Raw genomic sequence first — 16,327 nt, forward strand, 5'->3', positions numbered from 1 at the left:
CTGGTACATAACACCTGTGGTATGGCCACAACTCTGACTCTGGCAGTAACACCACAACACTTGTAGTTTGCTATCTGGTACATAACACCTGTGGTATGGCCACAACTCTGACTCTGACAGTAACACCAAGACACTTGTAGTTTGCTATCTGGTACATAACACCTGTGATGTGGCCACAACTCTGACTCTGGCAGTAACACCAAGACACTTGTAGTTTGCTATCTGGTACATAACACCTGTGATGTGGCCACAACTCTGACTCTGGCAGTAACACCAAGACACTTGTAGTTTGCTATCTTGGACATAACACCTGTGATGTGGCCACAACTCTGACTCTGGCAGTAACACCACAACACTTGTAGTTTGCTATCTTGGACATAACACCTGTGGTATGACCACAACTCTGACTCTGGCAGTAACACCAAGACACTTGTAGTTTGCTATCTGGTACATAACACCTGTGATATGGCCACAACTCTGACTCTGGCAGTAACACCACAACACTTGTAGTTTGCTATCTGGTACATAACACCTGTGATATGGCCACAACTCTGACTCTGGCAGTAACACCAAGACACTTGTAGTTTGCTATCTTGGACATAACACCTGTGATATGGCCACAACTCTGACTCTGGCAGTAACACCACAACACTTGTAGTTTGCTATCTGGTACATAACACCTGTGATGTGGCCACAACTCTGACTCTGGCAGTAACACCACAACACTTGTAGTTTGCTATCTTGGACATAACACCTGTGGTATGACCACAACTCTGACTCTGGCAGTAACACCACAACACTTGTAGTTTGCTATCTGGTACATAACACCTGTGGTATGGCCACAACTCTGACTCTGGCAGTAACACCACAACACTTGTAGTTTGCTATCTTGTTTCAATTTTTGGAATGTGTTACAGTCTAGTTTTCATTCATGAGAAGTTATATAATGACTTTCACGACAATTTCTAAAGGTTTGGCCCATTTCAAAATGCATGTACGCGGATCCTGTTGACCAAAAAGGGCGCTTATCCTACCTTGTCCTTTGCCTAATGAACGTGTGGGGTGACCTGCGAGATTGTGGCATGTGTCCCAACCCCAACAAGTAATCAGGGATGTGATTGCACTACATGAAGGTATTTAACCAAGGGACCCGAGACTTTCCTTACTTCTTCTACTCTTCACTCAGGTAGGAAAATCGTTGAATGAGCGTACGGTACTTCAGACAAATCATGACGGTTACATACAACTCGTTTGTTGCTAGCGTTTGCCACTTTGGTGAAACCAACGAGCACGTAGTGTGTGAGTGCATGTATACTAAACGCCGAAGTCAGCAGTGTTCCGGATACATAACGCTGACTTGTAAACAATGGAGTCTGGACCAGGAAAACCAGTGACTGAAAGCATGAGCAACGATTCACGCCATGGGGCACGATCACGCGACATCAGGCAAGTGCTATGCCTGATCTATAAGACAAGTACATATTACCAGGGCGGTACCCTGCCGCAGAGTCCCGACGAGAAGACACACTGTATAGTGCTGTCACGCAAAGGATCAACTTCTGTGTGAAATCTGGACTCTGGGAGGACCCGTGTCTCTCAAACACAGTCAGTTCCACATCACTACATCACAGTCAAGTCATCTATTTCAGTTAGGTTTATTGCTAACCGTGAGATCTGTTAGGACCGTACCCGCCGGGCCAGCACCAGGCATACTGCATACATTCACAATCACTGAGCTTATTCACGAGGAAGTGTGTGTTTCACCTAACAACAATGAACGTTTTGAATGTCCCGTTGTATGTCCCGTTCATATTTATTTTAAATGAGAGCAATATACTTCCTGCTTGTACAGGTCCAGGTCAGTTGCAACTGACGAGCTCGGCTTGACGTGTTTATTCCAAGGACAACACTGCCAGAATCTACACAGCTACTGATCTGTGAGTATACGTGTGTTTCTTCTTTCATATATGTTGAATTAGAATATGATTACGTATAGGGTAGCGTATCTAGGGCATTTAATAGCCCACGTACTATTGTTCCAATGTTTCAGGGCAAAATGACAACGCAAGCTCATCGCAAGACCCGTTTCTTTGTATTTCGTTATGTGTTTGAGAAAGGTACATGGTGGCATGGGCCATGGGGATGTCTAATCGTTGGGAAAATGTAAACCAAGCTTTTAAAAGAAACTTTATCTTTGTCTCCCATGTGTATATTGATATGCATAAATACATAAATAAACATGAAAATGTTTTTTAAAACATCCCTGACAGTAAATTATTACACTAAAGATGTTTATGTTATTCGGCAACAATCATAACAGGGAGCCGCGTACTGTCCTGGACTGGTTTACACGCCGTAGGGCGTTTGCGTTCCTCGCCTGCAGTCACTAGGAGGCAACGGGAAAGGTACCTGTCGAGCTCTGTCCGACCTCTTTCCCCATGTAAAACGTTGATCTGTTTCCATGAAGCCGGTCTGTCCGTCTGTCTGTCGAGAGGGACGGAGACAGGCCTACAGCATATATTGCTATACGGAACAAAAAAGACGTCATCACTGGAAAAAGTTGTTTTAGAAACTATTACCCAAATGAGAACGATGAATAGCAAAATACGAGTAACTAAAAATAGTCTGTTAAATGTGTATTCGATACCCGGCATTAGATACCCTGTATTTCTATTCCCACCGGAATCTATCAGGTTGTTGTGTGTAGAAGTTGACATCTTGAACAATGGTAAATGGAATAACAGCATAAAAGTCGTATCATGATAATTTTAATCGCAATCTGACTCGCTCATGTCACATCCCTCTTCGTTGTAATTGCTGGGACTGTTGGTGGGACTGTTGCTTGCTGAAGCCTATTACGTGACCAGTATCTTGACTCTATCTCGTAACGCAACGCTTCCATGTCTCCACTGTTACGCGACCGATACATTTACTAGCTTTCAACATCCCGCGTCCAACACCACCTTTGACGATACTCCATATCACCTCTATTAAGTACAGGTAGCAGTGGTAATGGGGAAGTCGTAAGACGGCGTGACCTTGACCTTTGGTGTAATTCTCAACTATTTGCACAGACGCAGGTTTTTTAGATTTGATGCTTTCATAGAGTTGTGGCTGAGGAGCCCAGGAAAGAAAGATCATATTCATCCGTTGCAACCACGTCACCATATCTCCTTTAAGGCTATTAGACGTCGGGGCCTTGCTGTCTGGGTCCTGCATACTGTTCATGATAATAAGGGAATTGGCAGGCAAAGTAGAGACCAATTTATCTACAACGCCGTTCATTTTCTGTGTGGTAGTCCCTGTTGTCCTTGGCCTTGGCTCGAGGTCAAGAAAGCCCTGACTAGCATGTCCAACGTGGAGAACGATAAGTCTTTCACCTTTTCCCAATGGCAACTTTCTTCCAGACTCCATTTAGTCCTCACCGGGTACCTACTGACTGTTGGCTGCGTAAGAAGCAATTACCCTCGTAGTATCTTGGAAAACAGGTTCATATCCTTATTCACGTTTCTGCTTGATGGTTCGAAGGCGAAGGGTGGCAGATCGTTCACATAACACAGCCATATTTCGACTATTTATTTTTTGTATTTATCTGTATCCTTATGTATGCAAAAGTTGCCATAGCTTGTATTTTGTAACAATTAAATCATGTTCAGGTTCAAGGTATTTCTTCAGGGGTCTTAGTGACATGTGATTATTTTCTAAACGCAGTTTAACAATTGCACGTCTTTTGATTTTGATTATCGATCAGATCTTCTTGACTGAGCGCCGCTATTTTGTTTGAAGCAATTGCAACTGATATGAGAGGTTGAATCTGATTGGTCAATAGGAGGGATATAGAAGGGACATCATTCGTAACATTCGTCACCACTCGGCTTGTCCCGGAATAACACGAGTTGGTCAGGAATGAATTCGTAATAAACACTGGTGGAGCTACGGTCAAGCCCAGCTTGGTTTGTCAAGGGTGGAAACTGGACTTATATAGCCAGTTAACTCCCTTGCCTCGGGAAGATGACGCAAGCTATGATGATGCATTTTGTAATCACTCGTGCTATATGAATGGATATAGCCTGCTAATAAAGTAATTTAGGCATGGTAATTGTGTCATTATGTTGACAGTTCATCAGATGAGTTAGTCCCAGTGTTGTATACGCTGTATTCACACTTTGTACACGCTCTGTACAGTTAAACCTCGTTATTCCGGACGATACGGTTTCCTACGAATCGTCCGAATCGATGTTCCACTGTCTCTCCTTAGTTTTCCTTCAGCTGTGTTGTTGGTTACGGGGCAGGTGATGTGTCCGTGCTAGAGGAACCGCTGGACTACAGGATGGAGAGACTGCTTGTATTGGTCGTACTGGTGTTACTCAACACATCGGACGGCCTGGCCATGAACAGTGAGTTGATCCATACACCTGGAAACATGTTAAGTACCCCTCCCCTCTCTATACCAATGCCTTCTGGGCAGTTTGAACGGAAGAACTAGGTCATATCATAAGTAAAGATGCTATTGAAAATAGTCAAACAGCTGTTGCCATGGAGTAGTTACAAAACATGTTATTAGATAATAGTTTTCACTTTTAAATGAAAATGTGTCATAAAAAAATCCGAAAATGACTATTTTATGTGGAAATGTATAGTAAGCGATGCTTAATTTTTTTTCAATGGGGTATATATGCTTTTGGTAATTTTAGACTCGATCAGGATCATTTACTCGTTCAGAGTCTTAAGGGACGTAAACAAGGCCTTCCGACAGAGAGTATGAATACCACTAACAGAAGAATGTTTTAGCACAGATAGTGCTGCCCTAACTTGATTATAATCGTCCCACTAACATCTAATGAACGAGTGGGGGGAGTTTAACACCGCCTTGAACAGCGTGAACGTGTTATCTTAATGTGGGAGGAAAGTCCGAGGTGATGCAGTTCGCAGACCTTTCTTACTTCGGTGAAACCCATGAGCACAGGTATGGTGCTGACAAACTCAGAAACACAGATTGCCTCCGTGGTGTAGTGGCTGAAGCGACTGCCCAGAGAGTTCGGTTGTTCGATCATATCATATCAACAGACGTTAAAATAAGGTACTTATCATACAAGGAAAAACAAGGGCTGGTCGGCTCAGGCAGTTTACTGTGTCTGAGAGCGGTATTCATGTTAAAGTGGGGTATGGTATCTTATCTATATAAACCAGAACAAGTCCGGACTAGTACAAGAAGCCTTGCACACACGTTCATGCACATGGTTATATAAGAAAAATGTTAAACGCCCATTGCAACTCACTTCACACAGAAACACTTCACACAGAAACAGTAAAAGGCGACTAACGGGATAGGGTGGTCAGACTCGCTGACCTGGTTTATGCATGTCATCGATCCCAATTGCGTGGATCGATGCTCATGATATTAATCACTGGATTGTCTGGTCCAGACTCGATTATTTTACAGACCGTCGTCAAATAGCTGGAATATTGCTGAGTGCGGCGTTAAACATCAAACAAACAAACAAACACACAGAAACAATTCATGTCGACTAAGGGACGCAACTTTGGATAGCGAATAACGGCGGCTTGGGCGACTGGGCCGCTCGTTAAGGTATAAATGAACCCATCTCAAATATTCACAGAAACTGAAAGCATTTTTATATCACATATTATTACTTCAAATGTACTAAACGTCTTTTATATTTCTAAAATTCAGACTCGTTGTGCACTGTCCTATCGGCGTTGGCTGGGATGCCTGACATCTGCACGCTGAACACTCCCCTGGGCAAATGCGTTGGTAACGTGGATAACGGGGTCTTATGCCAGTGCCCGGAATCGCGTGCTGGACCGCTGTGTAATTTGCAAGTCGTCGGGGCGAAGAGTATGTATATACCCCACATTTTATTACGATTAAAATACGACTCCATTTAAAAGTTGAGAGCACGTTTGTACGTTTTCAAAGACGTTTTGCCAAAATAGTGTTTGAAAAGAGAAACGTATCCTGAAAAATACCAGTTATTCCCCGGCCCAATGTGAAGATATCAGGAAAAAACGGAAATCCTAGCCGGAAATAAGAAAGACCGCGAAAATAATTCCTCTCCACGGAAAGGTGACGAACGCGAACACTTCCAGTAACCAGTCTCTACGAGAAGGACTTCACTGTAGTGCGTTCATAGGGGCGATATATCGCTTTTTAGAGAATGGGTACTTTAATGTGCACTAAAGTTTGTAATCAATGACGCGCGTCAACTAGTATACAACACATGGTGGGGTGTCGAACAAATATTGTTTTGTAAATCCTGTCCAAACATCACGTAACGCATATCTAATTCCATTACGTTTTTCACGATCGCAAATCTACAAACTAAGTACCCCATTCTTAAGCAAAAAGACGCCAAACGGAAATGCAAATTTGCTATGCGTTCCCACGTGTTTTAGTAAGGATGTGGGAATTTGAAGTGCTTCGGTAAGAACTTGAGCACAAACGGCAGTTGCCTTAACCATATATCAATTTCGTTACTGTTGCGTCATACAGCGAGAAGAATATGCAGAACCCCAAAGCAACCAATCTATGTGGGGACAGCAAACCTGTGAGAACAAACAGTAGTATCAGAACTTCCAGTCTCTGTTTGGAAAGCTCATGACTCTCTGAAACCCATTGGGTACGTGAACTTCCAGTCACTGTTTGGAAAGCTCATGACTCTCTGAAACCCATTGGGTACGTGAACTTCCAGTTACTGTTTGGAAAGCTCATGACTCTCTGAAACCCATTGGGTACGTGAACTTCCAGTTACTGTTTGGAAAGCTCATGACTCTCTGAAACCCATTGGGTACGTGAACTTCAAGTCTCTGTTTGGAAAGCTCATGACTCTCTGAAACCCATTGGGTACGTGAACTTCCAGTCACTGTTTGGAAAGCTCATGACTCTCTGAAACCCATTGGGTACGTGAACTTCCAGTCACTGTTTGGAAAGCTCATGACTCTCTGAAACCCATTGGGTACGTGAACTTCCAGTCTCTGTTTGGAAAGCTCATGACTCTCTGAAACCCATTGGGTACGTGAACTTCCAGTCACTGTTTGGAAAGCTCATGACTCTCTGAAACCCATTGGGTACGTGAACTTCAAGTCTCTGTTTGGAAAGCTCATGACTCTCTGAAACCCATTGGGTACGTGAACTTCCAGTCACTGTTTGGAAAGCTCATGACTCTCTGAAACCCATTGGGTACGTGAACTTCCAGTCACTGTTTGGAAAGCTCATGACTCTCTGAAACCCATTGAGTACGTGAACTTCCAGTCACTGTTTGGAAAGCTCATGACTCTCTGAAACCCATTGGGTACGTGAACTTCCAGTCACTGTTTGGAAAGCTCATGACTCTCTGAAACCCACTGGATACGTGGTCCGTCGGCAGTAGAGCACAAGCCTCCCTTTGTGTTCGCTTCAACAATACGAGGACGCTTTTGCTGATGGAAAAAACAACCGAGTTCATTGCAATCCATGAACATTGAAGATTTAATTTAGATTTCTTAGGGTGATGATCTGTCTGAGGTGGTCACTGGCTTCCAGAAAAATGGTCCTTCACTAACTGTGAGGCTAGGACCATTGATGGAACCCATAGAACTCCACATGACGATCCTTGGGTTACTCCAACAGGAAGGGATTCCCGGAGTTTGCCAGACAGGTGTGACCATAAATATATCTTCATGGACGCACGAGAGTTCTCAAAGTCAGAACCTTGAAGATACGCACATGTGTACCCATGACTCAAATCATCAATGTCCAGTAAATACACACGTGCAGTAAATACACATGTGCAGTAAATACACACGTGCAGTATCTACACATGTCCAGTAAATACACACGTGCAGCAAATACTCATGTGCAGTAAATACACATGTCCAGTAAATACACTCGTGCAGTAAATACACTCGTGCAGTAAATACACGTGCACAAATACGTTGCACTAACTCGAAGCATGGTGCAAATTTGCATAAAGTGTTCTTTTGCATATTGTGTATATTTGCGTTCTCGTGACATGTTTACACACGTGTGCAGAATTTACATACGTCTATCTATGTGATGTACATACGTGCATTAGAATGGGAGTCATTGGCATTTTCAATTAAAACATTAAAGTAGAACATTAGAACAGGCCACTATATATGTTCTACTAATTTACCCTATATGCAGAGAACCTCAGTCTGTGTGAGCGGCAACAGGAGCTCCATACAACGACGGTTCGAGTCCTCAACACTACGGACAACAACACCGACACGAGCATCGTGCAGTTCCGTGCCTTTATTGACCTTGATGCACTAAAGTCCGCAATGCACGCAATGAACCTTTCTTATCTCCACGAGCGCACGTGCTTGCCAGACGGCATGTTTACGCCTCCCCAGTGTGACGTCAGCATTGATGACCTTGCCACGAGAAGGTGTTATTGTGTTGAGAGTGGGACGGGAGACGTGGTGCACGAAGTTACTGCAACGGCATTTGCGAACGTCAACTGTGATGGTGAGGGTCAAGGTTCCAATCCTTACAATGTCAAGTATCTATTAATGCAATTCCTGAACCTTGAAGTATAGTCCTTTGTCATTCATAGATTCCTTTTATATATGTATATATGTTATGTCTGTATCAGTTTAGGGCGGTCGGGTAGCCTAGTGGTTAAAGCGTTCACTCGTCACGCCGAAGACCCGGGTTCGATTCCCGACATGGGTACAATGTGTGAAGCCCATTACTGGTGACCCCCGCCGTGATATTGCTGGAATATTGCTAAAAGCGGCGTTAAACCATACTCCCGCACTCACTGTATCAGTTTGCACAATAATGAACTTTTGCCATTATGAAAAGCAATAGACATCCAACTACAAAATGTGCAGTTTGATCTTGTCAAACATCAAATGTACAGTGAATGTACAAATGCATGTGTGCATATGTATGTATGCGTGTGTATGTGTTCATGTGTTAGTGTGAAGTACTAAATGTATGCATGTGTATACTGGTGTGTGACCTGTCCTCTGGCGCCTCAGTATTCTACTACCTGCTTACGTAGGCTTGCCTATATAACCATCGGCTTTACTGGTAATAATCTGCTGTAGCACATCTGTTTGAAACATACTTTCCAAGTAGTTTCGAAATATTCTGTGCTTTTGTATTTCGCAACGAGTAAGAATTATGATTGAAATATATGCTTTCTTGTTTTTCTGCAACTTATGCACCAGAACTCGTATTTGCTTTTTATATATCTTCCGTTATATTCTCGAATATGATGATCTATAGCAAGATATATGTACAGGCTTTATAACACACCTCTTGTGGATAAATCAGTGAAATCACGGATGTAGTTCAAGAGCCATCCACTTTTAGTAGTGACTCTTAATACGGCCAGATAGTGTTCCTGAATCAAAATAGGCTGCTACAATGTGCCAATGAAATTGATACTTATTACAGCTTCTTTATAAAACAGATTTTATTATTAAGTTTCTGCTGTTAAAACGATTTGTTTCGGTTTTCATTGGTATTATATTAAAATGATATATTATACGTAATGAATACATTTCAAGTCACCGGGTTACCGGGTCACTGAAATACATGTCACGCATGGAGTACTACGAGTTGGTATAGTTTCTTGATTGTCCAATTTGTCCACAGAAAACAACTAAATAGAGCTATATAATGATTGTTTTCAACCGAATGTAGAATCCCTGGAATTCCGATGACATTTCTGATGGCATTGATATTCAGAAGAAGGGTGGAGCTGCAAGTATCATTCCTTTGTATCTCTCCACGTTTTGTTATGTTTCAAGTCGATCTTATCGACATTGTCATACACGTGCCTGGGGTAACGTGTAGTTTTTAAAAGTATTTCAATTATGTCCGGGCAGTGTTAAATGTTGTAAAGAAACTCGCATGTCGATCAAAGACACTTAACACTAATGAAAGTCACTGACTAATATTTAACCATCAAGGACTATAATCTCTGCGAATCAAGGTTCCTGGTAGGTAGGGGACCGTGACACTACTGTACGGCAACAGGTGGCACCCTAGTCTACAGTAAGCCCCTTAACATGCTGTCTTTAGTTGACATGTAATCTAGAAATAGCTTCCTGAAATCTAAAGATGTGCCGGCAAGAATTCGGAGGCTACAACCACGTCACGTTGATCCTGGAGGTCGGCAGGAGGAGGATTCGGAGGCTAAAAACCACGTCACGTTGATCCTGGAGGTCGACAGGAGGAGGATTCGGAGGCTAAAAACCACGTCACGTTGATCCTGGAGGTCGACAGGAGGAGGATTCGGAGGCTAAAAACCACGTCACGTTGATCCTGGAGGTCGGCAGGAGGAGGATTCGGAGGTAAAGCCACGTCACGTTGATCCTGGAGGTCGACAGGAGGAGGATTCGGAGGTAAAGCCACGTCACGTTGATCCTGGAGGTCGACAGGAGGAGGATTCGGAGGTAAAGCCACGTCACGTTGATCCTGGAGGTCGGCAGGAGGAGGATTCGGAGGTAAAGCCACGTCACGTTGATCCTGGAGGTCGGCAGGAGGATGATCCCGAGGCTAAAGCCATGTCGTGAGTGCTTAATTTTCCAGTGTATGTGATGCAGGCAAAGTTTGAAAACGATGAGGTTGTATTATGTCTGTTCATTACACTAGCCAGTGTAAATTGTAATAAACAGTGTCTTTTCGCGCATTTTAATCAAAAATGTTAATCCTAGATACTGATATGATGATATTATTATACAACACTAGACTAATGAATTGAGTTCCTGTCATGTCATAATATTTCATGTTCGTTTTGATAGATTATCATGGAAAACTCGACATTTTAACATCGTTGTCTTATTCAAGCTTTCCAACTCTTGTTTTGATTTTCAAGAGCTCCGGTGTTCGTTTCGCCGTTCTGTGTCTGGCTGGGTGTGCGTGTGTGCGTGGCATTCTCCCTCTTTGTCTGTCTGTCTGTTGTCTGTATTTCTGTCTCCGTCCGTCTCTAAATATCTGTCTGTCTGTCTGCCTGTCTGTATTTCTGTCTCCGAGCGTCTCTATCTCTCTGACTCGCCATCTCTCTCAGGGTTGACAGGGAAAACCAGCTGAGAAATCGAGGCGACAAATCCTCGCATGTCATGTTGTGCTACCCAAGAACCCGGTGATGGCCCAACATCGATAAAAAAGCAATGATATCCATGGCGACAACTCCTATTATGTAGTTCTACTGGTTGAGCAACACGCAAAATCTAAAAATAAGATTCGCCTATTCAACCATGAGGGCGTATTAACCTGACATGTTTGAGTCATGCTATTGAGACAGCCACGGAGCATTATTGATATCATTCAGTTATAATTGAATACCTATCCAAGCCGAATAGCAACGCAGAATTCAGAGGGCCATGATGACAATATATACAACTTCCTGCTGACATGTCAAAGCAACAGGGCTGAAGTCCAGCTTAGGAATTATCCCTACTCGTAGGTATACTTTGAGCCCCGGATGTTGAAACATTGCCAGCAAAGTCTGAAGTGAGTACACTAGGTTATCGGTAGTTCGGTCGTGGAGAGTTTAAACAAATATTATATCGTGAGTAAAATATTCTCATGTAACAGCTAGATATAGAGAATATTTCATGTGTCGGGTGAAATATCATGTTTCTCTCATCGAGTAGGTGGGTGGGAGTGTGTAGGTGTCTACCGGAAAATTAAATCATTTCATTAAAAATGTAAGACCTTGAAATGTAAATTCTACCTACCTAACATACCGGGACGGTTCACCACTCCTTGTGTTTGCGACTTAAAAGGTAGTTTCGTGTTGCAAAATCTTAAACAATATAAACAAAAGTATATAAGAAATATTAATGGTCACGAAAATTCTTTATTATACATTTAGATATGATTATGTACAAAATCAATTTTAAGAAAAACGAGGCCCATTGGGCCTGTATTTAGGCAATGATGACAAAATATACATTTGCGCTGTACATGTATATAATATTGCAAATATTTCGTAATTTTGACTCGGTCAGCATTTAAATTAGATGGATGGCAAATCTGACAGCATGAACATGTATTTCTCTAGCTACAAATGTAGCATAAAGATCTGAACCGTTTCAATGTTAAGATCCAGGATCTAAGTTTCCAGTTATAAACTCTTCTTGGCCCCGCCCCTCAACCCCTGGGGGGTCAGCCCCTTCATTTGTACAATTGTGAATTCCGACCACCTGAGAATACTTCCAACCAAATATGGATGACGTCCATCTCTTAGTTCCAGAGAAAAAGCTGTTTAAAGCAATATTGCCAAATTACCTTTTTAGCCCCGCCCCTCAGTCCCCGGGGATGGGGGTGGAGGTGGTGCTCAACCCTCCATTTCTCCAGTTTGAATCCCCACCATTTGAGAATGCTTCCAACCAACTGTGGTTGATATCTATCTCTTAGTTCTAGAGAGGAAGTCGTTTAAAGAAATACCGCGAAAATTACCCCTATTTCGCCCCGCCCCTCAGCCCCTTGGGGGTGATCAGCCCTTCCATTTGTACAATTTTGAATTCTCACCACCGGAGAATGCTGCAAACCATATATGGTTGATATCTATCTCTTAGTTCAAGAGAAAAGGTCGTTAATGCAATGACGCCAAATTACCCCTATTTGGCCCGCCCCGGGTCAGCCCCACCTTTTGTACAATTTTGAATCCTCACTACCGGAGAACGCTTCCAACCACAAATGGTTCATATGTAAAGACAATTTAAGGGGAGGTGTCTCTTGTATGATAATAGTTCCATCAAAGTGTTATGTTCGTTCACTGCAGTGAAATATCAAGTGTTATGTTCACTGCAGTGAAATATCAAGTGTTATGTTCACTGCAGTGAAATATCAAGTGTAATGTTCACTGCAGTGAAATATCAAGTGTTATTTTCACTGCAGTGAAATATCAAGTGTTATGTTCACTGCAGTGAAAAATCAAGTGTTATGTTCACTGCAGTGAAATATCAAGTGTTATGTTCACTGCAGTGAAATATCAAGTGTTATGTTCACTGCAGTGAAATATCAAGTGTAATGTTCACTGCAGTGAAATATCAAGTGTTATGTTCACTGCAATGAAAATATCCCTTTCTTCAACTTCAGAAAAGTCAGTCTTTCACACTGAAATATAACAAATTAAATACAGCAAACATGTATTTATTTAAATACTTACATTGTCAAACATCAGGTACGTCAACACCGTGGCCATGTGTGGGAACACCTACCTGAGGTACGTCAACACGAGGTCATATGTGGGAACACCTACCTGAGGTACGTAAACACGTGGTCATATGAGGGGACACCTACCTCAGGTACGTCAACACGTGGTCATATGTGGTAACACCTACCCCAGGTACGTCAACACGTGGTCATATGTGAGAACACCTACCTCAGGTACGTCAACACGTGGTCATATGTGGGAACACCTACCTGAGGTACGTCAACATGTGGTCATATGTAGTAACACCTACCTGAGGTACGTCAACATGTGGTCATATGTAGTAACACCTACCTGAGGTACGTCAACATGTGGTCATATGTAGTAACACCTACCTGAGGTACGTCAACACGTGGTCATATGTGGGAACCCCTACCTGAGGTATGTCAACACGTGGTCATATGGCCTGTCCTTTCAAGAGCCTTCTCTCCTTTAAGAAACCTTTGGTAATGAACTGAAGATAATTGCAAAGAACCACAATGTGTGTTTACTCTTGGGAGCATCTAGAGCCCAGTGTGTTGGTGTCATCCCAACATCCCGTTAAAGGCGACTATGCTTGTCGTAAAAGGCGACTAACGGGATCGGGTGGTCAGGCTCGCTGACTTGGTTGATGCATGTCATCGATCCCAACTGCATGGATCGATGCTCATGATATCAGGCACTGGATTGTCTGGTCCAGACTCGAATATTTACATAGCTGGAATATTGCTGAGTGTGTCGTTACACAGCAACCCAAACCGAACCCAAAAACCTGGGAATGGCGACCTCAAAAAGGACAGATTACTGCTGTGTGCCTTTGTGTAGGAGCGATGCCCGTAGGGATTTTACCGTGTCTTTAAACGTTTTAATGAATGGAAGGTTTTATATTAACTTTATTAAGTATAGTTTGTATAATAGTAAAGAACATCATATACCTACATACTTAAGATATTTAATATTTTCACTAGATACATCTATATCTTGTGTTCACTATCTTATATTTTTATTCAAAGATAACCACAAACACAGTTGTGTGCAGCATCCATTCCATGAAGGATGACTTCAAATGGACAGGAAGCCACCCTCTTGGGGACACTCTTGCCATAGAGGTAAGGAAATGTTAATTGTAAACAGTCTATATCTCAGCGAGATAAGATTTGCTACAAATCTTCGTAATATTTCAAGTATTTATGACACACAAGTAGGTCATAAAAGATAAATAAATACCTGTAATAGCACTGACCAGCGACCACTACTTCAGCAATATAGGAAATATCATAGGGCAAGTTATTGACCATAACTGAAATGTATTTACTTTTCAAATATGTATTTCAGATGATGTTGTTCACGAGTCTCAGAAAATGTCACCACCTGAGGAATCTCCAACAAGGAGCCCACCAGTCACCACCTCTGATACGGTAAGAATGACAATCGTATTAAGTTTATTTTGCCTCATTTGTAATTCCAGAGATTTAAGAAGTAATTCAAGAAGTACCGTATTCGACGTAATAAGCGCCCTGGGTGCTCTCAAAATTAGAAATAGGGGGCTCTTATTAGAATATTATTTTGGTGGGAAAAAAAACAGTGAGAAAGATAAATTTCGTGGTTTATGCTGACAGACTGAAATGTTTATATGCGACTGATATATTTTTCCAGGATTTAATTGCCCATAATTAAGAATGCAATATAACACACGAGTGCGTTTTATACGCGAATAAATAAGTCTTGTGTACATTGATCAATCGCAAGGGGTTCTAAATGGGATTGTTCAATAGCCAATATATTAGCAAATATCGCCGTGGGCGCTTTATAGAGCGGGGCGGTTATTACGTCGAATACAGTAATATTGATCCATCATAATTGGTATGTTACAGTGAAGCAGAATGTGATGCCACGATCACTGATCACCATAGACCAACTAAATGAGAAACTATGTGAACAAGAGAGGCAAGTCATGGAAAAGGATGACAAGATTGAAGAACTAAACAGTTTGAACTTGAAAAGTTTGGAGTTTGTAAATTCATGTATGATGATATATTGCTGGAATATTATACAGGATTACCATCATTTCAAACATTGCAAGCATTTTTTTATTTTATCAAACCTACATTACGAAGGTGAATCCGGTCTTCCAAAACCAAACAGTTTCACTCTATTCCATTATTTGAGGAGTTATTCATGTTTCTTGTCAGAATTAAGCTGGGTTCAAGTGAAGTACATTTATCTGTTAGGTTCAATTGTCATGTCTCTACCATAAGTAGAAGGGCTTTGACTTGGTGCAATTATCTCTATTTTGTTTTGTATAGCATTAACATTGCTGATGATGTTCTGGAAAATATGCCTGGAGACTTCTGATTGTTATACCCTAGAACTCGAGTCATCATTGACTGCACGGAAATGTATACTGAGAGACCCTCCTCTGTGCATTGAGTTCTCTACTGTATTCTCATTACAAGAGCAGGAACACATGGCAAGGCCGGGTGGGTATTGCTCCTCAGGGGCAATAACCTTTGTATCTGACATGTTCTCAGGTTGTATGTCTGACATTGAAATCACCAAACAGTGGACTCTTGCCATTGCTTGAGCCAGGGGATGTCATGGGTGACAAGGGTTTTCTTATAGGCAAGTTCTTGGAAGGAACTGGTGTGTCAATAAAAACTTGAAGAAATCGAAGAAAATCGACAAATTTCCAGTCATAGGATCCACTTCGAATAGCATATCAAACGAGTAAAAGAGTACCATCTACCAAATGGTACAAATCCCTGATCAATGGCTGGGTCAATCAGTCAGCTGTAGGGTGTCCTAATCTTACTAACTCTGTTTAGAAGGCCCTTATAGCCAAGGGAGATAAGCAATATTCAGCATGCTACAGCTCTTAGCCTTGAATATCAAATGTTGATATCTGATTGTTTTAATAGCAGTTTCACCAACGTTTCATTTATGTGATATTGAGTAGCTGGTAAATTTTCATTTGTAGGTAAGATATCATAAGGTGGTGTAAGGGGAGACAACCTGTGATAAATTATGAATTGTTGATGTTTTCACTGTTAGCAAAAGGCAAATGAAACCAGTTGTAATTGTAATTTATCTGATCATGACTAATGACAGATTTTATATGTTGTATCCCAGACGGACAATGCCTATGA

The 16,327-nt window shown here is 41.9% G+C and overlaps 2 protein-coding genes across 9 annotated transcripts in view; both read left to right on the plus strand.

Annotated features, from left to right (window-relative positions):
* The window catches only part of LOC139459513 (coiled-coil-helix-coiled-coil-helix domain-containing protein 5-like), a 433,260-nt gene that overhangs the window by 206,652 nt on the left and 210,281 nt on the right, over positions 1-16,327 (plus strand). The gene's annotated exons all lie outside the window — the stretch shown is intronic.
* LOC139459508 (uncharacterized) lies at positions 1,861-15,256 on the plus strand. 8 transcript variants are annotated; one of them, XM_071241003.1, is made up of 8 exons: positions 1,861-1,937; positions 4,293-4,397; positions 5,696-5,860; positions 8,168-8,491; positions 9,632-10,550; positions 11,049-11,494; positions 13,173-13,255; positions 14,195-14,261. In XM_071241003.1, exons 2-5 carry the CDS (start codon positions 4,331-4,333, stop codon positions 9,640-9,642), a joined length of 567 nt encoding a protein of 188 aa, XP_071097104.1. In that variant the 5' UTR covers positions 1,861-1,937; positions 4,293-4,330; the 3' UTR covers positions 9,643-10,550; positions 11,049-11,494; positions 13,173-13,255; positions 14,195-14,261. The 8 variants fall into 8 exon arrangements, with proteins under 8 accessions (XP_071097104.1, XP_071097105.1, XP_071097107.1 ...); XM_071241004.1 differs by having other exon boundaries at positions 9,632-11,494; positions 13,173-13,214; positions 14,195-14,272; XM_071241006.1 differs by lacking the exon at positions 13,173-13,255 and having other exon boundaries at positions 9,632-11,443; positions 14,195-14,283.

Source organism: Haliotis cracherodii, unplaced genomic scaffold, assembly GCF_022045235.1.
Source record: "Haliotis cracherodii isolate W230 unplaced genomic scaffold, xgHalCrac1.p SCAF_13, whole genome shotgun sequence".
NCBI lineage: Eukaryota > Metazoa > Mollusca > Gastropoda > Lepetellida > Haliotidae > Haliotis > Haliotis cracherodii.